Raw genomic sequence first — 25,000 nt, forward strand, 5'->3', positions numbered from 1 at the left:
TGTCTCTGTAGCACATCACATAGGTCTGTTTCAACACCATGAAACAAGGTTCCAGCAATGTGTTGGGTGTCCGAGTTACAGGCCCTATACACTCTGCTGAGCGTCTGTACTGGGTGAGTATCAAGTAGGACAGCTGAACCAGCCCCCTCCCCGCCCCTCACCCCGCCCCTCACCCCGTCTCCTCTCGGCACTCATCCATTCTATCACTCTATTCCTGCCCCCCAGGACTAAAAATAACACTCTGGTATCTGCCTCAGAATAGCTTGTCTTCCCCAGCATTTATTTGTGTTATTGGTGTGAGAAAAAGGGAGTGTTTGTGTGTGTCTGTTTAACACCTGTGTGTGTGTGTGTGTGCGTGTGTGTGTGTGTGTGTGTGTGTGTGTGTGTGTGTGTGTGTGTGTGTGTGTGTAATGCATCAGTATTATCCAGTCCAGTCCAGTCCAGTCCTGTACTACCAACCTGCGCCTGCAGTTGCTGGAACGTCTTGATTCTCTTCTTGAAGCGCGAGGGCAGTACGAGGTCACAGCCCCGGGAGAGGAAGGCGAGCTCACATCTTAAATCAGGGTCCCCCCGCAGTGTCTCTTTAGACTCCTTGATAAACATGACGTTGATAGAAGAGGATGAAGCTGACGATAGGAGAGGATGAAGATGACGATAGGAGAGGATGAAGATGATGATAGGAGAGGATGAAGATGACGATGATAGGATGAAGATGATGATGATAGGAGAGGATGAAGGTGGCGTTGATAGGAGAGGATGAAGGTGACGATGATAGGAGAGGATGAAGCTGACGTTGATAGGAGAGGATGAAGGTGACGATGATAGGAGAGGATGAAGGTGACGATGATAGGAGAGGATGAAGGTGACGATGATAGGAGAGGATGAAGGTGGCGTTGATAGGAGAGGATGAAGGTGACGATGATAGGAGAGGATGAAGGTGACGATGATAGGAGAGGATGAAGCTGACGTTGATAGGAGAGGATGAAGGTGACGATGATAGGAGAGGATGAAGGTGACGATGATTACTTTATTGCATCCGTTTCTTAGGTTGCGGTTCAAGTTCAAAGCTGATTCAAATTCCCAGCTGGTGATTGTGGAGGGTGCAGCAAAACCCCCTGAGAGACAGATGAACCACAGACCGGCCCTGGTGTAGAATTACAGACAGGACTACTAGACAACCAACAGCTCCATGGAGTCTACAGTCTATCTACAGACCACAGCTCTATAATTCTCTCTTCTTTTCAGTTGTTCACTCTCTCCACGCAATGGATTCCAACTTTCTATTTCTTTTCTCCAAAGTATTTTATTCTCTCCATTCTGTCCAACGGAACGAGGGATGATTCCTTTCACATATCCAGGAGAACAGATATATCGAAAAAGAAAAGAGTAACAGAATATATCGAAAAAGAAAAGAGTCCCCCAAGAGAAGAAAATGAGTCCACAGAGAAATGAAGGAAGATCCAACTGGACAGTGTTCCAGGTCGGTTCTGAGTCCACCTGCAGCTAGCTGGTTCTCACTCCATGTCTGCTAGTCACACACACACTCACACTCTTTCCTGTTGCTTCACTTCCACACAAACACTCTCTAATATTGACAAATACTATACTGACCCACACTCAGACACACCTATATTTTCTCTCTCTCTCTCTCAGGGTTGAGTCCGTAGCTTATCCGTGTGTATGCACTGATATATTATCCGTGTGTTAGCTCCTAGCGTATCTTGTAAAACCATAGCGGCGGGCCAGCCGGTGGCTATACGTGACCCAACAGAGTGCTTCTCTCTGGGGTATAAAAGTTCCCGTCTCCCCTGTGGTTCTCTGGTTCTACGGTCCTTCTGTAGCCTGTCGCTCTGAGAATCAAACTGAGAGACCAACTCTGGGAAATATGAGACAGGCCGAGGTCTGGCTGCGACACACACACACACACACACCGGCTGTCCTGAGCGAAAGGGTAGGGCGGGGGGTTTGGTTTGGTCGTGTTGCATATCTGTGTGTTCCCCGCTCCCCTACCCCCCATCCCCTAGCATCACTGGCTAAAGTTAGCCTCAACAGTATTCTGGATGTTCTGAGTGAAGTCTGGACTGGAGGATCGCTCAGCCCCATCTAGTGGCCGTGGCTGTGTATTACCAGGAATCCTCAATGCTGGTCTGCAGTGCTACTGTATGTCTAGCCTGTCAACCAGTGCCCAGTCCACTAACCAAATGGTAAAACATCTGTGGCTACTGGCCTCACCAGGTGCAGCGTAGTTACAGGTAGTGCAGAAGGCTGCACGGGGAGAGTCTCACAATCTATAACAGGGGTGACCAATCCTCTTACTACAGAGCTACAGGGCGTGCAGGGCTTTGTTCCAGCCTTGCTCTAACACACCTGATTCAGCTAATCAATGTCCTGATGAACCTCTGACTAACAGAATCAGGTATGTTAGAGCAGGGCTGGAACTAAACGCTGCAGGAAGTTGGAGGAGAGGATTGTTCACACGTACCAGTTGGTAGTAGAACTGAACACAGCGCTACAGCTGACAGGAGGGGAGAGAGTTACGACAGGAACATCAGACATGAAGTGAATAATCCCACCGTGTGTGTGTGTGTGTGTGTGTGTGTGTGTGTGTGTGTGTGTACGTGTGTACGTGTGTACGACACAAACCCTCAGTGAGGGAGTCACCTTGCGTTTTCAGCTCTCCCCCTCCACGCACGCACGCACGCGCACGCACACACACACACACACACACACACACACACACACACACGATTATTTACAGGTGCAGTGTTGTCAAGCCAAGGTCACATCCTTGACACACACACACACACACACACACACACACACACACACACACACTGCCACCTCCAAGAGCAGGAGAAGTTCAAATACTTGTAAATAGCACTGTAAGTCTCTCTCTTTGCCTGCATGATTTGCAATGCACATTGTCTGAAGGATTCTGTGGCTCACACGACTTTGTTGTGGTTTTCTGTTGCATCTGCTCAGTGCTATTATTAGTAGCTCGGTCCACCATTAGCATAGCGGTTTTCAAAGCGTCTGTATGTAGCTAAACGGTGCTGGCAGTGGAATCATGCTAAAAGCTATGTGCTATTTGTGACAGATAAAACGTGGGTTGGTTGTTCCTAAAGCACCCCTGCACTTGGTGAGTCATAAATCTCAGCGATAAGCGCAGATGAGTGTGTGTGTGTGTGTGTGTGTGTGTGTGTGTGTGTGTGTGTGTGTGTGTGCGTGCGTGCGTGCGTGCGTGCGTGCGTGTGTGTGTGTGCGTGTGCGTGCGTATGTGTGTGTGTGTGTAAGCGGACCCTGAACAGATGTCATTGACCCAGCTGCGTGCTCTTTTCCTCGCTGACCAACTGACAGGCTTCTCCTCTCTTCTCGTCTCTTCTTCCCTTACCTCCTTCTCTCTTCCGCTTACCTCCTTCTCTCCTCCCCTAACCTCTTCTTCTTTTCGTTTGTCTTTTTGTAAAGGAGTGGGGCAGTACAGAATTAGAGAGAAAAGAGGAGAAAAGAGAGCGCTGTAATAGCAGTGGATTTGAGTCCATGCTGCAGTGGTATTTGTGCACCAGAGGTAGCGACTTAAACCGGTCCGCTAGACTGACCCTAGGCCTCGTCCTCCCCTCTCCTGCCCTCCCTTTTCCTCTACCCTCCTCTTATCGCTTTCCGCCCCCTCCTCTCTTCTCCCCTCCCCTCTCCTCCTCTCTTCTCTCCTCCCCTCTCCTGCCCTCCCTTTTACTCTACCCTCCTCTTATCGCTTTCCGCCCCCCTCCTCTCTTCTCCCCTCCCCTCTCCTCCTCTCTTCTCTCCTCCCCTCTCCTGCCCTCCCTTTTCCTCTACCCTCCTCTTATCGCTTTCCGCCTCTCTCCTCTCTTCTCTCCTCCCCTCTCCTGCTCTCTTCTCCCCTGCCCTCTCCTCCTCTCTTCTCCCCTCCCCTCTCCTCCTCTCTTCTCTCCTCCCTCTCCTGCTCTCTTCTCCCCTGCCCTCTCCTCCTCTCTTCTCCCCTCGCCTCTCCTCCTCTCTTCTCCCCTCCCCTCTCCTCCTCTCTTCTCCCCTGCCCTCTCCTCCTCTCTTCTCCCCTCGCCTCTCCTCCTCTCTTCTCCCCCTCCTCCTCTCTTCTCCCCTGCCCTCTCCTCCTCTCTTCTCCCCTGCCCTCTCCTCCTCTCTTCTCCCCTCGCCTCTCCTCCTCTCTTCTCCCCTCTCCTCCTCTCTTCTCCCCTGCCCTCTCCTCCTCTCTTCTCCCCTCCCCTCTCCTCCTCTCTTCTCTCCTCCCCTCTCCTCCTCTCTTCTCTCCTCCCCTCTCCTGCTCTCTTCTCCCCTGCCATCTCCTCCTCTCTTCTCCCCTCGCCTCTCCTCCTCTCTTCTCCCCTCGCCTCTCCTCCTCTCTTCTCCCCTGCCCTCTCCTCCTCTCTTCTCTCCTCGCCTCTCCTCCTCTCTTCTCCCCTCGCCTCCCCTCTCCTCCTCTCTTCTCTCCTCCCCTCTCCTCCTCTCTTCTCTCCTCCCCTCTCCTTCTCTCTTCTCCCCTCCCTCTCCTCCTCTCTTCTCCCCTCCCCTCTCCTCCTCTCTTCTCCCCTCCCCTCATCCTCCTCTCTTCTCCCCTCGCCTCTCCTGCTCTCTTCTCCCCTGCCCTCTCCTCCTCTCTTCTCCCCTCCCCTCCTCTCTTCTCCCCTCCCCTCCCCTCTCCTCCTCTCTTCTCCCTCCCCTCTCCTCCTCTCTTCTCTTCTCTCCTCCCTCTCCTGCCCTCCCTTTTCCTCTACCCTCCTCTTATCGCTTTCCGCCCCCTCCTCTCTCCTCCCCTCCCCTCTCCTCCTCTCTTCTCTCCTCCCCTCCCCTCTCCTCCTCTCTTCTCTCCTCCCCTCCCCTCTCCTCCTCTCTTCTCTCCTCCCCTAATCTCTTCACTTTTAAGTAAACTATTACTAACAAGTTGTTATTCTTTTAAAGTGGAAGCATCATGTGAAATTACAGCAATATTTCAGAGAAAGGTCAACAAACCTTCAACACATGCTACCTTCCCTTATCCACCAGCGATAGCTACTGCATTAGCTGGAAGTACTTTGTTATTGACGTGTGGTGTAAGAAGAGTGTTATAATTAAGTTGGACTGGCTTGTACACTCAAATCAACAACAGTTACTTGGATACTTGTTTTCACAACAACATTTATGAAAGTGCCATAGAATGAACTGCCAGTGTCACTGTGATGTCCTTTATTGTTGTCAAATGGTACAAGTGGTTGGCTTAACTCTATAGGCTTATTTCTGCTGCAGCAACTAGGCAGACTTCACACACACACACACACACATACTTGAAAATAGGCATGCATAAATGCCATCTCTGTGGTAACGACCCTTGGCTTGGATTGGCTGCATCGGTCGGAATGTTCTAAGGGCAACCGTGCCAACAACGAGGAAACCCATTTCACATCTCTGCTCTATTCCCAGACTCACTTCCTCTCCCAACACACACACACACACACACGCGCACACACACACACACACACTCGCGCGCGCGCACATCCGCAGAAATGAGGGCACTATGTGTCTGAGTTAGAAGCTGACCAGACCCAGTAGTTAACACATAACACAGACTATTTCTTAACTATTTCAGAAACCTGCCAGATTGCACTGTAACATATATGTTCTCTCTCTCCTAGACCCACTCAGATCCAGATAAACACCTGCTCCTCCATCTCTTCTCTCCTCCTTTACCCTCCCCTGTACACCTGTAGGGCTGTAGCAGTACCCCTGTCCCCCAGCAGACCTCTTGTACTGCAGTACCCCTCTCCTCCAGCAGACCTCTTGTACTGCAGTACCCCTGTCCCCCAGCAGACCTCTTGTACTGCAGTACCCCTGTCCTCCAGCAGACCTCTTGTACTGCAGTACCCCTCTCCTCCAGCAGACCTCTTGTACTGCAGTACCCCTGTCCCCCAGCAGACCTCTTGTACTGCAGTACCCCTCTCCTCCAGCAGACCTCTTGTACTGCAGTACCCATGTTCCCCAGCAGACCTCTTGTACTGCAGTACCCCTCTCCCCCAGCAGACCTCTTGTACTGCAGTACCCCTCTCCTCCAGCAGACCTCTTGTACTGCAGTACCCCTCTCCCCCAGCAGACCTCTTGTACTGCAGTACCCCTGTCCCCCAGCAGACCTCTTGTACTGCAGTACTCCTCTCCCCCAGCAGACCTCTTGTACTGCAGTACCCCTCTCCCCCAGCAGACCTCTTGTACTGCAGTACCCCTCTCCCCCAACAGACCTCTTGTACTGCAGTACCCCTCTCCTCCAGCAGACCTCTTGTACTGCAGTACCCCTGTCCTCCAGCAGACCTCTTGTACTGCAGTACCCCTCTCCCCCAGCAGACCTCTTGTACTGCAGTACCCCTGTCCCCCAGCAGACCTCTTGTACTGCAGTACCCATGTTCCCCAGCAGACCTCTTGTACTGCAGTACCCCTGTCCCCCAGCAGACCTCTTGTACTGCAGTACCCCTGTCCCCCAGCAGACCTCTTGTACTGCAGTACCCCTCTCCTCCAGCAGACCTCTTGTACTGCAGTACCCCTCTCCCCCAACAGACCTCTTGTACTGCAGTACCCCTGTCCCCCAGCAGACCTCTTGTACTGCAGTACCCCTGTCCTCCAGCAGACCTCTTGTACTGCAGTACCCCTGTCCCCCAGCAGACCTCTTGTACTGCAGTACCCCTGTCCTCCAGCAGACCTCTTGTACTGCAGTACCCCTGTCCTCCAGCAGACCTCTTGTACTGCAGTACCCCTGTCCCCCAACAGACCTCTTGTACTGCAGTACCCCTCTCCTCCAGCAGCCCTCTTGTACTGCAGTACCCCTGTCCCCCAACAGACCTCTTGTACTGCAGTACCCCTGTCCCCCAACAGACCTCTTGTACTGCAGTACCCCTCTCCCCCAACAGACCTCTTGTACTGCAGTACCCCTGTCCCCCAGCAGACCTCTTGTACTGCAGTACCCCTGTCCTCCAGCAGACCTCTTGTACTGCAGTACCCCTGTCCTCCAGCAGACCTCTTGTACTGCAGTACCCCTGTCCTCCAGCAGACCTCTTGTACTGCAGTACCCTGTCCCCCAGACCTCTTGTAGACCCCTGTCCCCCAACAGACCTCTTGTACTGCAGTACCCCTCTCCTCCAGCAGACCTCTTGTACTGCAGTACCCCTGTCCCCCAACAGACCTCTTGTACTGCAGTACCCCTGTCCCCCAACAGACCTCTTGTACTGCAGTACCCCTGTCCTCCAGCAGACCTCTTGTACTGAAGTACCCCTCTCCTCCAACAGATGGAGGCAGAGCTCCTAGATGAAGCAGGAGGAGGATGACGTTGCCCCTGGTGAATGTCTCCTGTTTAACTCTGTGTGTTAACAGCAGAGTAAAACTAGATGACAGCAGAGAGCTGCAGGACACACAGACACAGACACACACACACTTATTACAAATGTAGGAAGTTGTGTAAACAAACAATGGTTACTAAGGTGACCGGAGAGACTGTTACATGTTAATCCTTACCTCTGTGTGTTTGTGCGCGTGTGTGCGTGTGTGTGTGTAGAGGAATGTGATGGCATCAAGTGTAGTTCTTCAGATGTTGTTCTCTATTCTCTCTCTCTTTCTATGTGTGTGTGTCTGGGAAATATTGTTTGGACAATATCCCAGCCTGCACTGGGAGTGGTGTATGATGTCACCATGGGACTGGAGGCTTCGTGTGTGTGTGTGTGTGTGCGTGTGTGTGGGTGGCTAACCTTGGAGGCTATTGTCAGTGTTGGAAAATCCTTACACACAGCAACACTGACTCCATGAGTCCAAGGTGTGTCTGTGTGTGTATTTTTGTGTTAGAGAGGGAAGTAGTGGGAAAGTGGGGGAGGGGGCTTCTTTCACCGCTTGGCTGAGCTTCCTGCTGTGACCTAATTTCCTGTGGAAGCATTCGGGAGCTGATGTCATTAAGTACCGACCCCAAGACAACAACTCCTGCTGTTTACCCCTCCATTCATCTTGTCGACCTCTTCTCTTTCTCACACGTTTTCCTTCAGCTCTATTATCTTGTGCCTGGCTTCGTCCCGAATGGCACCCTAGTGCCTAGGGCCCTGGTCAAGGGAATAGGGTGCCATTTGAAATGCAGTCACTGTAGAAGGGTAGGAGGAGGGTTGGCTATCCCTAATTTCTGTTCTGGGCTCCAAATGGCTAGTCTGCTCTCTGCTGTCTGTTCTGCTAGTCTTGTCTTGCTCTCTGCTCTGCATTCGACTGGCTTGCCTGGCCTTAGATTCATCTGGCCTTGCCTCCTGGTCTCCATGGTGATTAATGGGTACACTCTGACAGGTGCAGAAAGGCCTATATTACTCTGTCACCAGACACACACACACACACACACACACACACACACACACACACACACACACACACACACACACACACACACTGCCTTTGGACCCCTGTGTCGCACTTCAGTGTGACTGACAGGGTAATGTTTAATTAGGACATGGGGCGGGGTTGGCGCTGGGGTGTATTTGCATAATTCTCAGAGTGCCAAAGAGGCATCGGGTGTCAGAAAGCACCACACACACACACACACACACACACACACACACACACATAGCTATTCCTAAACTCAGCTGTGACCTAACAGTAGCAATGGGTCAGCCTACCCTTTGGCGACAGACACACACACAAACAAACACACGCACACGCACACACACACACACACACACACACACACACACACACACACACACACACACACACACAGGGTCCGTTTACACTGTGGCGACAGTGAGTCTGTTAGCAAGATGCCGTAGTAGACAGATTTAGGTCCCCATCACACCTCTATCTGTCAGCCTAGTGTGTGTGTGTGTGTGTGTGTGTGTGTGTGTGTGTGTGTGTGTGTGTGTGTGTGTGTGCTTGGTAACAACACCATTAACATTCCCAATGCCAACAGCCCCCACCCTCTCCTGCTGTGCTCAAATCAGCCCCTCACTCACACACACACACACACACACACACACACACACACACACGCACACACACGCACACACCCGTTCTGCTACAACAACAGAGACTGGTCCCAAAATAACACTTCAACCAATCAGAGAGGAGAGCCTGTGAGTGGACCACTTCATCTACATTCCTCTCTCTCTCTCTCTCTCTCTCTCTCTCTCTCTCTCTCTCTCTCTCTCTCTCTCTCTCTCTCTCTCTCTCTCCTTGTCATCCCTCCATCTCTCTTTCCGTCTACCTCTCCTGTCTGTTGATTGACCATGCGGTGTAACCTTACTCCATGTTGATATGTAGGCCACATACAGGGCCTTCAGAAAGTGTTCAAACCCCTTGACTTTCTCCGCATGTTGTTGTGTTACAGCCTGAGTTTAAAATGGATTACATTTATATGTTGTGTCACTGGTCTAAACACAATACCCCATAATGTCAAAACTGAGTTATGTTTTCAGACATTTTTACAAATGAATTAAACATGAAAGTCATTCAGATGCTGTAGAGGAAGGAAACAGCTCTGGGATTTCACCATGAGGTCAATGGTGACTTTAAAACAGTTACAGAGTTTAATGGCTGTGATAGGAGGAAACTGAGGCTGGATCAACAACATTGTAGTACCTCCACAATACGAACCTAAATGACAGAGTGAAAAGAAGGAAGCCTGTACAGAATTACAAATATTTCAAAACATGCATCCTGTTTGCAACAAGGAACTAGAGTAAAACTGTACAAAAATGTGGCAAAGAAATGAACGATTTGTATTCAGGACATAAAGTTATGTTTGGGGTAAATCCAACACAACACATCACTGATGAGTATCACTCTTTATATTTTCCAGAATGGTGGTGACGGTTATGGGTTTGCTTGTTATTATTAGGATAAATCAAATGAAAAAGAAATGGAATAGAGCAAAGCACCGGCAATATCCTTGAGGAAAACCTGTTGACAAGTTCACCTTTCAACAGGACATTAACCTAAAACACTTATCTACACTAGAGTTGTTTACCAAGACAATATTGAATGTCCCTGAATGGCCTAGTTACAGCTTTGACTTAAAATCGTCTTGAAAATCTATGGCAAGATGTGAAAATGGCTGTCTAGCAATGATTAACAACCAACTTGACAGAGCTTGAAGAATTTAAAAAGAATCATGTGCAAATATTGTACAATCCAAGTGTACAAAGCTCTTAGTGACTTACCCAGAAAGACTCACAGCTATAATCACTGCCAAAGGTGCTTCTAACATGTATTGGTGTGGATACTTATGTAAACTAGATATTTCTGTATTTAATTTACAATAAGTATGCAAAAATGTCTAAAACATGTTTTCACTTTGTCATTATGTGGTGTTGTGCGTAGATGGGTGAGCAAAAACGATATTTCATGCATTTCAAATTCAGGCTGTAACAAAACAAAATGTGGAATAAGTCAAGGGGTGTGAATACTTTCTGAAGGCACTGTATTTATGACGTTACCATGGCACCCAGCACTGACGGAACACCCACGAACCTAAAGTACCTCCCACTTTAACATACTGACACACACACGCACACACACAAACACAGAGCAATAATGCTCTGTCTCCTGTGACAGCACAAAGCCCTAAACTACCCCAAACATTCCAGAGGAGAGGAGAGAGCTGGCCACCACTTTGTCTCCACCTCTTCCTTTCCTCCTCTCTCTGCCTCCCTCTTTGTCTCTGCCTCCCTCCCTGTCTCTGCCTCCCTCCCTGTCTCTGCCTCCCTCTCTGTCTCTGCCTCCCTCCCTGTCTCTGCCTCCCTCCCTGTCTCTGCCTCCCTCTCTGTCTCTGCCTCCCTCCCTGTCTCTGCCTCCCTCCCTGTCTCTGCCTCCCTCCCTGGCTCTGCCTCCCTCTCTGTCTCTGCCTCCCACCCTGTTTCTGCCTCCCTCCTGCCTCCCTCACACACACACACACACACACACACACACACACACACACACACACACACACACACACACACACACACACACACACACACACACACACACGCCGGTCAGTGGTACTCACTCTGATCACCTCGGGCGTCTGCTGGATGAGCAGCGTCGAGCCGATGTCTCTCAGGGCAACCACATCGCTAGGGGCAATCGGGTGTCTCACGGCAACAGGAGGAGCAGCGATGGTTGCAACAGGTGCCTCTCCAGGTGTGGGTGTAGGGGGCGGGACAGGGGAGGGTGTAGGGGCGGGACAGGGGAGGGTGTAGGGGGCGGGACAGGGGAGGGGACAGGTGTTACAGCCGGTGGAGGGGTGGCCGTGGTGGTAAGTACCACTGTCAGGTCAGCTACAGGAGGATGTTCACGTCTAGCGGCTGCTTCTGAAGGTGTGGGTACGACTGTAGGGGGTGGAACAGGTGTGCGTACGACTGTAGGGGGTGGAACAGGTGTGGGTACGACTGTAGGGGGTGGAACAGGTGTGGGTAGGGCAGAAGGTGTAGCATGGTCTGTAGCGACAGACTCTGCTAGGGTTGTGGGGACAGGGACAGGAACAGGGACAGGTGTGGGAGCTGAAGAGACAGGTAGAGCTGTAGGAACAGCTCCAGCTGTAAGTCTGGGTGCAGGTGTGGATACAGCACCAGATGTAGGTCTGGGTGCAGGCGTGGATACAGCACCAGATGTAGGTCTGGGTGCAGGCGTGGATACAGCACCAGATGTAGGTCTGGGTGCAGGCGTGGATACAGCACCAGATGTAGGTCTGGGTGCAGGCGTGGATACAGCACCAGATGTAGGTCTGGGTGCAGGTGTGGCTACAGCACCAGATGTAGGTCTGGGTGCAGGCGTGGATACAGCACCAGATGTAGGTCTGGGTGCAGGCGTGGATACAGCACCAGATGTAGGTCTGGGTGCAGGCGTGGATACAGCACCAGATGTAGGTCTGGGTGCAGGCGTGGATACAGCACCAGATGTAGGTCTGGGTGCAGGCGTGGATACAGCACCAGATGTAGGTCTGGGTGCAGGCGTGGATACAGCACCAGATGTAGGTCTGGGTGCAGGCGTGGATACATCTGTAGGTAAAGACACAGTTCAGTTCACATACATAGAAAGAAGAACCGTGCAACATATACACAATACCGTAAATAGGAATAGATGGACACGGACAGTCACCTTGCCCAGCGGGTGGAGATCCAGGTAGTTTGGCCTGCGTCAGAGTGTCAGTCTTGGCTGCAGTAGCCAGAGTGTCCTGTAGGAGTCTCATCACCTCCTTCTCTTTGCTCTGAGCCCCAGTCTTCCCAGTGTTCCCAGGACTACCCCCAGAGTCCACCAGCTCCTGGGCAAAGCTCTCAATGCTCTCCAGGATCCTCAGCAGCAGGGCCCTGTCCTCCTCATCTCCCAGCCCCACCACGCTGCCCTCTGCCTGGAGAAGAGGAGCAGGGGAGCTGGGGGTCGACCTAGTGGCCTGGGCGTTAGCAGTTAGGTGACTAACAGGAACAGGCCTTTGAGCCTGGGGGTTGATTTGGGTTTGTTTCTGGAGAGAGGGTTGCGTTTGTGTGGAGGTGTTCCCCTGTTCTGTCCCCCTCTGTCTGGTCTTAATGGGGAGAGGGGGCTCTGCCTCTCTTTCTCTCTCTCCCTCTCTGACTCGGTCTCTCTCCCGACCCATGCTCTGCGACAGACACTCCAAGTCCATCAGAAGCCTGTCGATGTCGTCGTCTCTATGAGTGACAGGAGGGGTGTGTTCGGAGGTTGGGGGGCAGGTGAGGTCTTCACCAGCAGACTGGAGTGTGTGTGTAACGTGTACGTGTGACAGATTGGGGCTGAGGTGTGTGTGCGCGGAGCTGGGGGGTGTGTGTGGACTAAAAGCTGTCCCGTTCCGACTGTGAGTGTGTGTGAGGCTTCTGGTCGGTGTGTGTGAGTGTGTGTGTCTGGAAGCCCTGTTCAGCCCCCTTCCCAGGTCTGCGTCCTCCTCAATGAAGAGAGCCTCCATGGGGGAGATGGACGGAGTGTGTGTGCGCGCTGACGGAGTGTGTGTTTGCGATGAAGGTGTGTGTGCCTGGGATGGAGGGGTAGAAACGGACAACGTGTGTGTGTGCGGTGAGGGAGAGTGTGTGTGTGACAGAGTGTGTGTGTGCTGCATCCCGTTGGTCTGAAGCTTATGTCTCCCTGCTGTCTCAGGCGTAGTGGACAAAGAGAGAGAAGAGTCTGGAGCGAGTGACGAGGGTGGCAGTATATCCCTGCTCTTGGGTAAGGGAGGGTTCTGAACAACGTCCTCATACCGTGGCGGTTGATCATTCCCAAATATGGGTGAGAAGGGGACAGCAGCTTGCTGCAGCATATGGAGACTACTAACCAGCTCGGCCAACTCGCTATTACCTCCAATCCCTGACCCTTGACCTCCAGCCCCTAACCCTAACCCAGCCCCCTCCAGCTCTAGAGGCAGTTTCCTCAGATAGGAGCTCAGTCTGGTCATCACAGCTCTGTAGATGCTCTCTGGACTGGCTCCCCCATCCTCCCCTCCCCCGGGACTCTTCCTACTGATACACTGCTTGATGATGTCAGTACATTTCTTCAAGTCCTCTGAACACTTGACCAGAATGTCCAGACAGGCCCGTATGTCTTCCCCCCCTGCTCCTCCCACTCCTCCCTCCTCCCCTGCACGGGTCTTCTCCAGTAACCGGGCGATGAGGGACTCGTCGGCTAATGAGCTGAGGTAGAGAGACGCCACTGTGTTTAGCCCCGCCTCCAAGGAACCAGAGCAGGCGCTGGATAGGCTACTGGTGGACCCGCCCCCGGCCCTAGAGACACTGGATAGGCTGGTTGTGGATAGAGACCCGCCCCCGGCGGTGATGCTAGCAGGCGATAGGCCTTTGAGCACCTTGGTGGTGTCGCTGAAAGGAGGCAGGTTCTCATCATTGGCATTTCCATTTCCGGTAATAGTCCCATTCCCCGTTCCTCCGAAGTTCCCAGTGAAGTGTCCGTAGACGATGTCGAGGTCCGTGGACCGACGGCTGTAGGAGTCCGGCCTGACCTTGCGACCTTTCCTGAAGGTCACATGACTGGTGGAGAGGCGGAGCTTCTCGAAGGAGAACTCTTTGAGTTTGCCACTGGCCAGGTTGATGGCTTCTCCTGTGATGTCCTTCAGACTGGCAGAGCTCTGGAGAGGCCGGTCAGGACCAGAGCTGGTAGTAGTGGTGGTAGTGTTGGCCTTCTTACCTCGCCATGGAGGACTGTCCTCCCCCACCACACCATACACACTGTTAGGATCATTAGGAACACCAAAACTCCCGATAGAGCTGGTGATACTAAATTTACAGCTGTTGGGGATTTGGTGAGGAGAGTTCGCGTTTCGGGTCAGCTTGTGTGTGAATGTGTGTGAGGGGTCGGGGTGTGTGTGAGCGTGTGTGTGTGAGGGGGCGGTCAGCAGCTCGGAGCAGGTGCTGCGATGGGCAACAGTACAGTCCAGTCCCTGGGACAGCGCCCCACATGACCCGGAGCAGTAGTGCACCGCGTGACTCTGAGCCCGACGGTCCACCACCACGCTGCTGTAGCAACTAACACTGCTCACTACCACGCGATAGGCTGCTGCCATGGTTACCGCTCAGTTACCGCTTGGTTACCAAGGTTACAAAGCAGTCTCAATTACTGCATGAAAAAAACATATTGGAAAAAAACACAAAACTCCAGCAAAAAATGATATGTGAAAGAAATCCAAGGCCAAAATAGTTATTGTTTAGATCCCTTCAGAGGAGTGGGGCAGTTTCAGATCCACAGAGTCAACTAAACAGCCTCCTTAAAATCCACACCAGAAAGACTTGAAACTCCAAATTAATTTAGAAAAAAATTTCCACACAGAAAAACGTCCACATAAAAAAACGAAAATATCCCTTCAGATGAGAAGAAGAAAAGGTCAATCCATGTTGTAATCACAGGATCCATTAGTCAGGATTCATTTGATTTTCACCTGTGTCTAAACACTGTCTTCTCAGAGGTCCTCATCTCTCCAAAGGAACTCCAGGGGCCTGGTCTAACCCCACTGTCGCCTGAAAGACCCCCCCGATCAGGGTTCACCGTCCTAGGCTTGGAAACTCACCCAGGCCCCCCCTCTTTTTGTCCTTCTCTCTCCTTCTCTCCACTTCAGTCCCCCTCTCTGCCTCTCATTCGTAAAATAACTGCAGTACACTCTAACCACAGCTGCCTTGATGTGATTCACAGATGTCGACTCTCTCTCTCTCTCTCTCTCTCTCTCTCTCTCTCTCTCGCTCCCTCTCTCTCTCTCTCTCTCTCTCGCTCCCTCTCTCTCTCTCGCTCCCTCTCTCTCTCTCTCTCTCTCTCTCTCTCTCTCTCTCTCTCTCTCTCTCTCTCTCTCTCTCTCTCTCTCTCTCTCTCTCTCTCTCTCTCGCTCCCTCTCTCTCTCTCTCTCTCTCTCTCTCTCTCGCTCCCTCTCTCTCTCTCTCTCTCTCTCTCTCTCTCTCTCTCTCGCTCCCTCCTTCCGTCTTGTGCTGTCAAGCTGGTCTCAGTGTGTTTCTGATGGGAGGACACCACCTGTGAGTTGACAGAAAAGGAGGAGTGAGGGGGAAGGAGGGAGAGAAAGAAGGAAGGAGAGAAAAATAGCGTTCAATCATTTAGACAGTCACCCTGTAGCAAATTATTTTTCTCTGTGTGTGTGGGTGGGGGTGGGGCGTGTGTGTGTGTGTGTTGTCAGCCCTCCAGCTATCCTCCAGATGACAGTATATATGAGGGACCTTAGTCCTTTATCATCAAAGAGTACAACACCGCATGTGCACTTCCTGACACACACACACACACACACACACACACACACACACACAAACACACACGACACGCTGGTTCCCGATCAAAAAGAGCGGAAGAAACTACAGAGCGCAGAGAAGAGATGAAAATGATGGTGGTATTATATTGATACGTTGACTCAAAGTATAGATTAGTGTATATATCCTGTATATTATATATTTTCATTTTTTTGCTAGGCAATGTTAGCTAGAGCTAGTCGGCTGTACCTACGCTAAAACTCTGGACATTTTTCATCCTATAGCTTGTTCTTTTTAAATAGTACTTTTATTTCCATGATGCCTGAAAATGTATTTTCTCATGCTCTCTCGTCTCTCCGCAGCAGACATATGGTGAGCAAAAGGTTTGGAACATCAAATCGCGAATAAAACCCCAGTATCGAATCGCAAAACATATCGTATCGGCACCTAAGTATTGTGATAGTATTGTATTGTGAGGTCCTTGGCCCTAGTGATTTCCAATCTCAATGGGAGTCGTAGGGTCAGCGTAGGTGAGGTGTCCATATCCATACAATTTTCATCCATTTTCACTGAGAAAATGAGTTGAACTTTTGACGTAACTATCCGTTTAGCCCAATGACCCACACCCACGCAATTTACATCACACACTCCACATGCGCACAGACCAAGGACCAGCATTTATCCATTCTAATATGGTGTCTGTTCTCCATGGATCAGTCTTGGATCCCCCTAAGGGTGAAAGAAGGAGAGGTGAATGGAGGACGGTCTACGTGTTCTCACATGTTTATATCAGTCGTGGTATTAAGAGTCTGTTAGCGGTGCAGAAGTACCTAATAAAAGCCCATTGGTCTGTTTAAAACACCAACACACGTCCTTAATTGCCCCAAGGCTGTCCCATTGCACTCTGATTCCCCCAAGGCTGTCCCATTGCACTCTGATTCCCCCAAGGCTGTCCCATTGAACTCTAATTCCCCCAAGGCTGTCCCATTGCACTCTAATTCCCCCAAGGATGTCCCATTGCACTCTAATTCCCCCAAGGCTGCCCCATTGCACTCTAATTCCCCCAAGGCTGTCCCATTGCACTAATTCCCCCAAGGCTGTCCCATTGCACTCTAATTCCCCCAAGGCTGTCCCATTGAACTCTAATTCCCCCAAGGCTGTCCCATTGCACTCTAATTCCCCCAAGGCTGTCCCATTGCACTCTAATTCCCCCAAGGCTGTCCCATTGAACTCTAATTCCCCCAAGGCTGTCCCATTGCACTCTAATTCCCCCAAGGCTGTCCCATTGCACTCTAATTCCCCCAAGGCTGTCCCACTGCACTCTAATTCCCCCAAGGCTGTCCCATTGCACTCTAATTCCCCCAAGGCTGTCCCATTGCACTCTAATTCCCCCAATTCCCCAAGGCTGTCCCATTGCACTCTAATTCCCCCAAGGCTGTCCCATTGCACTCTGATGTCCCCAAGGCTGTCCCATTGCACTCTAATTCCCCCAAGGCTGTCCCATTGCACTCTAATTCCCCCAAGGCTGTCCCATTGAACTCTGATGTCCCCAAGGCTGTCCCATTGCACTCTAATTCCCCCAAGGCTGTCCCATTGAACTCTAATCCCCCCAAGGCTGTCCCATTGAACTCTGATTTCCCCAAGGCTGCCCCATTGAACTCTAATCCCCCCAAGGCTGTCCCATTGCACTCTAATCCCCCCAATGCTGTCCCATTGAACTCTGATTTCCCCAAGGCTGTCCCATTGAACTCTAATCCCCCCAAGGCTGCCCCATTGAACTCTAATCCCCCAAGGCTGTCCCATTGCACTCTAATCCCCCAATGCTGTCCCATTGAACTCTGATTTCCCCAAGGCTGTCCCATTGAACTCTAATCCCCCAAGGCTGTCCCATTGAACTCTAATCCCCCCAATGCTGTCCCATTGAACTCTGATTTCCCCAAGGCTGCCCCATTGAACTCTAATTCCCCCAAGGCTGTCCCATTGAACTCTAATTCCCCCAAGGCTGTCCCATTGAACTCTAATCCCCCCAAGGCTGTCCCATTGAACTCTAATCCCCCCAAGGCTGTCCCATTGAACTCTGATGTCCCTGGATGATGTCATGTCTTTAATCCATGATCAGATGTTTCCCTGTTTCTCTCCAACACGTCCACATATGTGTTTTGTTTTTGACTGGTTCACCATCAGTTTTGAGCGCCTCATAAATGAACTCAACGCCGCCCATCCAGATAAGAAATGGGCACCTCAGATATAACCATTATGTAGTGCTGGGCCTCTCAATTTTTTTCAATTCAATTCAAGGGCTTTATTGGCATGGGAAACATGTGTTAACATTGCCAAAGCAAGTGAGGTAGACAACATACAAAGTGAATATATAAGGTGAAAAACAACAAAAATGAACAGTAAACATTACACATACAGAAGTTTCAAAACAGTAAAGACATTACAAATGTCATATTATATATATATATATATATATATATATATATATATATATATATATATATATATATATATACAATGTACAAATAGTTAAAGGACACAAGATAAAATAAAACGCATAAATATGGGTTGTATTTACAATGGTGTTTGTTCTTCACTGGTTGCCCTTTTCTCGTGGCAACAGGTCACAAATCTTGCTGCTGTGATGGCACACTGTGGAATTTCACCCAGTAGATATGGGAGTTTTTCAAAATTGGATTTGTTTTCCTCTCTCCCACTCTCTCTCTCTCTCTGTTTTGTTGGAGTCTCAGTGGAACAGTGGGGGAGAGAACACATTCCTCAGAGCTGCTACCCTCCCATATTACACACACATGCACGCATGCACACACACACACACGCTCCTCATAAACTGAACACACACCCCATACACTAGCCTATGAAGTGAGTTGAGTAACTAGGCGGAGCTGGCCAATGAACTCCCTGTATTCAGTTCAGTGGTTAAACACTATTTAAAGTGAGGACAGTCCCACAAATTGAGCTGAATGGATATTAGTTCATACAGGGCTGAATTAATGTTGCATGGTAACAATAATGGCTCCTGAGACATGCCAGAGTGGCAGTTTGTCTCCATCTCAGTCTGGCTCTCTCTCTCGCTCCCTTTCTCTCCTCTCTCTCCTCTCTCTTCCATCTTCTCTCTCTCGCTCCCCTTCTCTCCTCTCTCTTCCATCTTCTCTCTCTCGCTCCCCTTCTCTCCTCTCTCTTCCATCTTCTCTCTCTCGCTCCCCTTCTCTCCTCTCTCTTCCATCTTCTCACTCTCGCTCTCCTCTCTCTTCCATCTTCTCTCTCTCGCTCCCCTTCTCTCCTCTCTCCCATCTTCTCTCTCTCGCTCCCTTTCTCTCCTCTCTCTCCTCTCTCTTCCATCTTCTCTCTCTCGCTCCCCTTCTCTCCTCTCTCTCCTCTCTCTTCCATCTTCTCTCTCTCGCTCCCTTTCTCTCCTCTCTCTCCTCTCTCTTCCATCTTCTCTCTCTCGCTCCCCTTCTCTCCTCTCTCTTCCATCTTCTCTCTCTCGCTCCCCTTCTCTCCTCTCTCTTCCATCTTCTCTCTCTCGCTCCCCTTCTCTCCTCTCTCTTCCATCTTCTCTCTCTCGCTCCCCTTCTCTCCTCTCTCTTCCATCTTCTCTCTCTCGCTCCCCTTCTCTCCTCTCTCTTCCATCTTCTCTCTCTCGCTCCCCTTCTCTCCTCTCTCTTCCATCGTCTCTCTCTCGCTCCCATTCTCTCCTCTCTCTTCCATCGTCTCTCTCTCGCTCCCCTTCTCTCTCTCTCCCATCTTCTCTCTCTCGCTCCCCTTCTCTCCTCTCTCTTCCATCTTCTCTCTCTCGCTCCCCTTCTCTCCTCTCTCTTCCATCTTCTCTCTCTCGCTCCCCTTCTCTCCTCTCTCTTCCATCTTCTCTCTCTCGCTCCCCTTCTCTCCTCTCTCTTCCATCTTCTCTCTCTCGCTCCCCTTCTCTCCTCTCTCTTCCATCTTCTCTGTCTCGCTCTCCTCTCTCCTCTCTCTTCTCTCTCTTCCATCTTCTCTCTCTCGCTCCCCTTCTCTCCTCTCTCTTCCATCTTCTCTCTCTCGCTCTCCTCTCTCCTCTCTCTTCCATCTTCTCTCTCTCGCTCCCCTTCTCTCCTCTCTCTTCCATCTTCTCTCTCTCGCTCCCCTTCTCTCCTCTCTCTCCCATCTTCTCTCTCTCGCTCTCCTCTCTCCTCTCTCTTCTCTCTCTTCCATCTTCTCTCTCTCGCTCCCCTTCTCTCCTCTCTCTTCCATCGTCTCTCTCTCGCTCCCATTCTCTCCTCTCTCTTCCATCGTCTCTCTCTCGCTCCCCTTCTCTCTCTCTCCCATCTTCTCTCTCTCGCTCCCCTTCTCTCCTCTCTCTTCCATCTTCTCTCTCTCGCTCCCCTTCTCTCCTCTCTCTTCCATCTTCTCTCTCTCGCTCCCCTTCTCTCCTCTCTCTTCCATCTTCTCTCTCTCGCTCCCCTTCTCTCCTCTCTCTTCCATCTTCTCTCTCTCGCTCCCCTTCTCTCCTCTCTCTTCCATCTTCTCTGTCTCGCTCTCCTCTCTCCTCTCTCTTCCATCTTCTCTCTCTCGCTCCCCTTCTCTCCTCTCTCTTCCATCTTCTCTGTCTCGCTCTCCTCTCTCCTCTCTCTCCTCTCTCTTCCATCTTCTCTCTCTCGCTCCCCTTCTCTCCTCTCTCTTCCATCTTCTCTCTCTCGCTCTCCTCTCTCCTCTCTCTTCCATCTTCTCTCTCTCGCTCCCCTTCTCTCCTCTCTCCCATCTTCTCTCTCTCGCTCCCCTTCTCTCCTCTCTCTCCTCTCTCTTCCATCGTCTCTCTCTCGCTCCCCTTCTCTCTCTCTCCCATCTTCTCTCTCTCACTCCCCTTCTCTCCTCTCTCTTCCATCGTCTCTCTCTCGCTCCCCTTCTCTCCTCTCTCTTCCATCGTCTCTCTCTCGCTCCCATTCTCTCCTCTCTCTTCCATCTTCTCTGTCTCGCTCTCCTCTCTCTCCTCTCTCTTCCATCTTCTCTCTCTCGCTCCCCTTCTCTCTCTCTCCCATCTTCTCTCTCTCGCTCCCCTTCTCTCCTCTCTCTTCCATCTTCTCTCTCTCGCTCCCATTCTCTCCTCTCTCTTCCATCTTCTCTCTCTCGCTCCCCTTCTCTCCTCTCTCTTCCATCTTCTCTCTCTCGCTCCCCTTCTCTCCTCTCTCTTCCATCTTCTCTCTCTCGCTCCCCTTCTCTCCTCTCTCTTCTCTCTCTTCCATCTTCTCCCTCGCTCCCCTTCTCTCCTCTCTCTTCCATCTTCTCTCTCTCGCTCCCCTTCTCTCCTCTCTCTCCTCTCTCTTCCATCTTCTCTCTCTCGCTCCCCTTCTCTCCTCTCTCCCATCTTCTCTCTCTCGCTCCCTTTCTCTCCTCTCTCTCCTCTCTCTTCCATCTTCTCTCTCTCGCTCCCCTTCTCTCCTCTCTCTTCCATCGTCTCTCTCTCGCTCTCCTCTCTCTCCTCTCTCTTCCATCTTCTCTCTCTCGCTCCCCTTCTCTCCTCTCTCTTCCATCTTCTCTCTCTCGCTCTCCTCTCTCCTCTCTCTTCCATCTTCTCTCTCTCGCTCCCCTTCTCTCCTCTCTCCCATCTTCTCTCTCTCGCTCCCCTTCTCTCCTCTCTCTCCTCTCTCTTCCATCTTCTCTCTCTCGCTCCCCTTCTCTCCTCTCTCTTCCATCTTCTCTCTCTCGCTCCCCTTCTCTCTCTCTCTCCCATCTTCTCTCTCTCGCTCCCCTTCTCTCCTCTCTCTTCCATCGTCTCTCTCTCGCTCCCCTTCTCTCCTCTCTCTTCCATCGTCTCTCTCTCGCTCCCATTCTCTCCTCTCTCTTCCATCTTCTCTGTCTCGCTCTCCTCTCTCTCCTCTCTCTTCCATCTTCTCTCTCTCGCTCCCCTTCTCTCTCTCTCCCATCTTCTCTCTCTCGCTCCCCTTCTCTCCTCTCTCTTCCATCTTCTCTCTCTCGCTCCCATTCTCTCCTCTCTCTTCCATCTTCTCTCTCTCGCTCCCCTTCTCTCCTCTCTCTTCCATCTTCTCTCTCTCGCTCCCCTTCTCTCCTCTCTCTTCCATCTTCTCTCTCTCGCTCCCCTTCTCTCCTCTCTCTTCTCTCTCTTCCATCTTCTCCCTCGCTCCCCTTCTCTCCTCTCTCTTCCATCTTCTCTCTCTCGCTCCCCTTCTCTCCTCTCTCTCCTCTCTCTTCCATCTTCTCTCTCTCGCTCCCCTTCTCTCCTCTCTCCCATCTTCTCTCTCTCGCTCCCTTTCTCTCCTCTCTCTCCTCTCTCTTCCATCTTCTCTCTCTCGCTCCCCTTCTCTCCTCTCTCTTCCATCGTCTCTCTCTCGCTCCCCTTCTCTCCTCTCTCTTCCATCGTCTCTCTCTCGCTCCCATTCTCTCCTCTCTCTTCCATCTTCTCTGTCTCGCTCTCCTCTCTCTTCCATCTTCTCTCTCTCGCTCCCCTTCTCTCTCTCTCCCATCTTCTCTCTCTCGCTCCCCTTCTCTCCTCTCTCTTCCATCTTCTCTCTCTCGCTCCCATTCTCTCCTCTCTCTTCCATCTTCTCTCTCTCGCTCCCCTTCTCTCCTCTCTCTTCCATCTTCTCTCTCTCGCTCCCCTTCTCTCCTCTCTCTTCCATCTTCTCTCTCTCGCTCCCCTTCTCTCCTCTCTCTTCTCTCTCTTCCATCTTCTCCCTCGCTCCCCTTCTCTCCTCTCTTCTCTCTCTTCCATCTTCTCTCTCTCGCTCCCCTTCTCTCCTCTCTCTCCTCTCTCTGTTTCAAGTTTCACGTTTTGACTGTCCGTGCACTAGTACAGTGTAATGTCTTTCTTGCTTGCTCTTTCCCAACAATGCAGTAATCAATATCAGTAGTACTATAGAAAACAAATGAAACCGTCAAGTAGAACACGAGAAATAGAAATAAGAAGAGCACTAGAATGTAAGTAAGCATACTGAACTCAGCAAAAAAATAAACATTGTCTCACTGTAAACTGCATTTATTTTCAGCAAACTTAACATGTGTAAATATTTGCATGCACATAACAAGATTCAACAACTGAGACATAAACTGAACAAGTTCCACAGACATGTGACTAACAGAACTGGAATAATGTGTCCCTGAACAAACAGGGGGTCAAAATCAAAAGTAAGAGTCAGTATCTGGTGTGGCCACCAGCTGCATTAAATACTGCAGTGCATCTCCTCCTCATGGACTGCACCAGATTTGCTGTGAGATGTTACCCCACTCTTCCACCAAGGCACCTGCAAGTTCCGGACATTTCTGGGGGGAATGGCCCTAGCCCTCACCCTCCAACAGGGCTCAATGGGATTGAGATCCGGGCTCTTCGCTGGCCATGGCAGAACACTGACATTCCTGTCTTGCAGGATATCACACACAGAACGAGCCGTATGGCTGGTGGCATTGTCATGCTGGAGGGTCATGTCAGGATGAGCCTGCAGGAAGGGGGAGGAGGGAGGAGGATGTCTTCCCTGTAAAGCACAGCGTTGACATTGCCTGCAATGACAACAAGCTCAGTCCGATGATGATGTGACACACCGCCCCAGACCATGATGGACCCTCCACCTCCAAATCGATCCCGCTCCAGAGTACAGGCCTCGGTGTAACGCTCATTCCTTCGACGATAAACGCGAATTCGACCATCACACCTGGTGAGCCAAAACCGCGACTCGTCAGAGAAGAGCACTTTTTGCCTGTCCTGTCTGGTCCAGCGACGGTGGGTTTGTGCCCATAGGCGACGTTGTTGCCAGTGATGTTTGATGAGGACCTGCCTTACAACAGGCCTACAAGCCCTCGGTCCAGCCTATTGCAGACAGTCTAAGCACTGATGGAGGGAAATGTACATTCCTGGTGTAACTCGGACAGTTGTTGTTTCCATCCTGTACTTGTCCCGCAGGTGTGATGTTCGGATGTACCGATCCTGTGCAGGTGTTGTTACACGTGGTCTGCCTCTGAGAGGACGATCAGCTGTCCGTCCTGTCTCCCTGTAGCGCTGTCTTAGGCAATTTATTGCAATTAATTGCCCTGGCCACATCTGCAGTCCTCATGCCTCCTTGCAGCGTGCCTAAGGCATGTTCATGCAGATGAGCAGGAACCCTGGGCATCTTTCTTTTGGTGTTTTTCAGAGTCAGTAGAAAGGCCTCTTTAGTGTCCTAAGTTTTCATAACTGTGACCTTAATTGCCTACCGTCTGTAAGCTGTTAGTGTCTTAACGACCGTTCCACAGGTGCATGTTCATGAATTGTTTATGGTTTATTGAACAAGCATGGGAAACAGTGTTTAAACCCTTTACAATTGTAAGGGATTTCCTCCTCCTCTTCCGAATAGAAGAGGCAAAAAGGATCGGAGGACCAATATGCGGCGTGGTAAGTGTCCATGGTTCTTTTAATAAGAAATAGTACACATGAACAACTGAATACAAAAACAATAAACATGGAATGAACGAAACCCAAAACAGTACCGTGTGGTGAAAAACACAGACACGGAAACAAACACCCACAAACACACAGTGAAACCCAGGCTGCCTAAGTATGATTCTCAATCAGAGACAACTAATGACACCTGCCTCTGATTGAGAACCATACTAGGCCGAAACATAGAAATCCCCAAATCAAAGAAAAACAAACATAGACTGCCCACCCCAACTCACGCCCTGACCATACTAAATAACGACAAAACAAAGGAAATAAAGGTCAGAACGTGACAACAATAAAGATCTGTGAAGTTATTTGGATTTTTACGAATGATCTTTGAAAGACAGGGTCCTGAAAAAGGGACGTTTCTTTTTTTTGCTGAGTTTATATACAGGGTCAGTCAGTTCCAGGACCATATTTACAATGTGCAGGGACGCTGGAGTGATATAAGTAGATATGTATAGGGGTAAGGTGACTAGGCATCAGGATATATGATAAACAAAGTAGCAGCAGCGTATATGATGATTGTATATGTGTGTGTGTGTGTGTGTGTGTGTGTGTGTGTGTGTGTGTGTGTGTGTGTGTGTGTGTGTGTGTGTGTGTGTGTGTGTGTGGAGTCAGTATGAATGTGTATGGGTGTTATGCGTGTGTAAGCATATTAAGCGTGTGTGTCAGTGTGTGTGTGAGTATGTGTGTGTTGGTGCATCAGTGTGAGTGTGTGTGAGTGTGCATAGAGGCAGTGCAAAACATTTCAATCCAATAGAAGGGGCAATGCAGATAGTCATTTTGTTAGCTATTTAGCAGTCTGTTGGGGGGAGGTAGAGTGGCACCAGATAAAACAACCAGTAAGGAGCTTCATGGACAAACAACATGCTGTCAAACACACACA

General features: G+C 50.6%; 1 protein-coding gene across 1 annotated transcript in view; it reads right to left on the minus strand.

Annotated features, from left to right (window-relative positions):
• Positions 1-25,000, minus strand: part of LOC135571821 (serine/threonine-protein phosphatase 2A regulatory subunit B'' subunit alpha-like) — a 54,138-nt gene that overhangs the window by 7,490 nt on the left and 21,648 nt on the right. Inside the window, 3 exon segments of the mRNA XM_065018864.1 lie at positions 11,000-11,160; positions 11,220-11,990; positions 12,091-15,462. Coding sequence (XP_064874936.1) covers positions 11,000-11,160; positions 11,220-11,990; positions 12,091-14,509 — 3,351 coding nt within the window. The 5' untranslated portion in view covers positions 14,510-15,462.

Source organism: Oncorhynchus nerka, linkage group LG5 (genome assembly GCF_034236695.1).
Source record: "Oncorhynchus nerka isolate Pitt River linkage group LG5, Oner_Uvic_2.0, whole genome shotgun sequence".
In the NCBI taxonomy this organism is placed as follows: Eukaryota; Metazoa; Chordata; class Actinopteri; order Salmoniformes; family Salmonidae; genus Oncorhynchus; species Oncorhynchus nerka.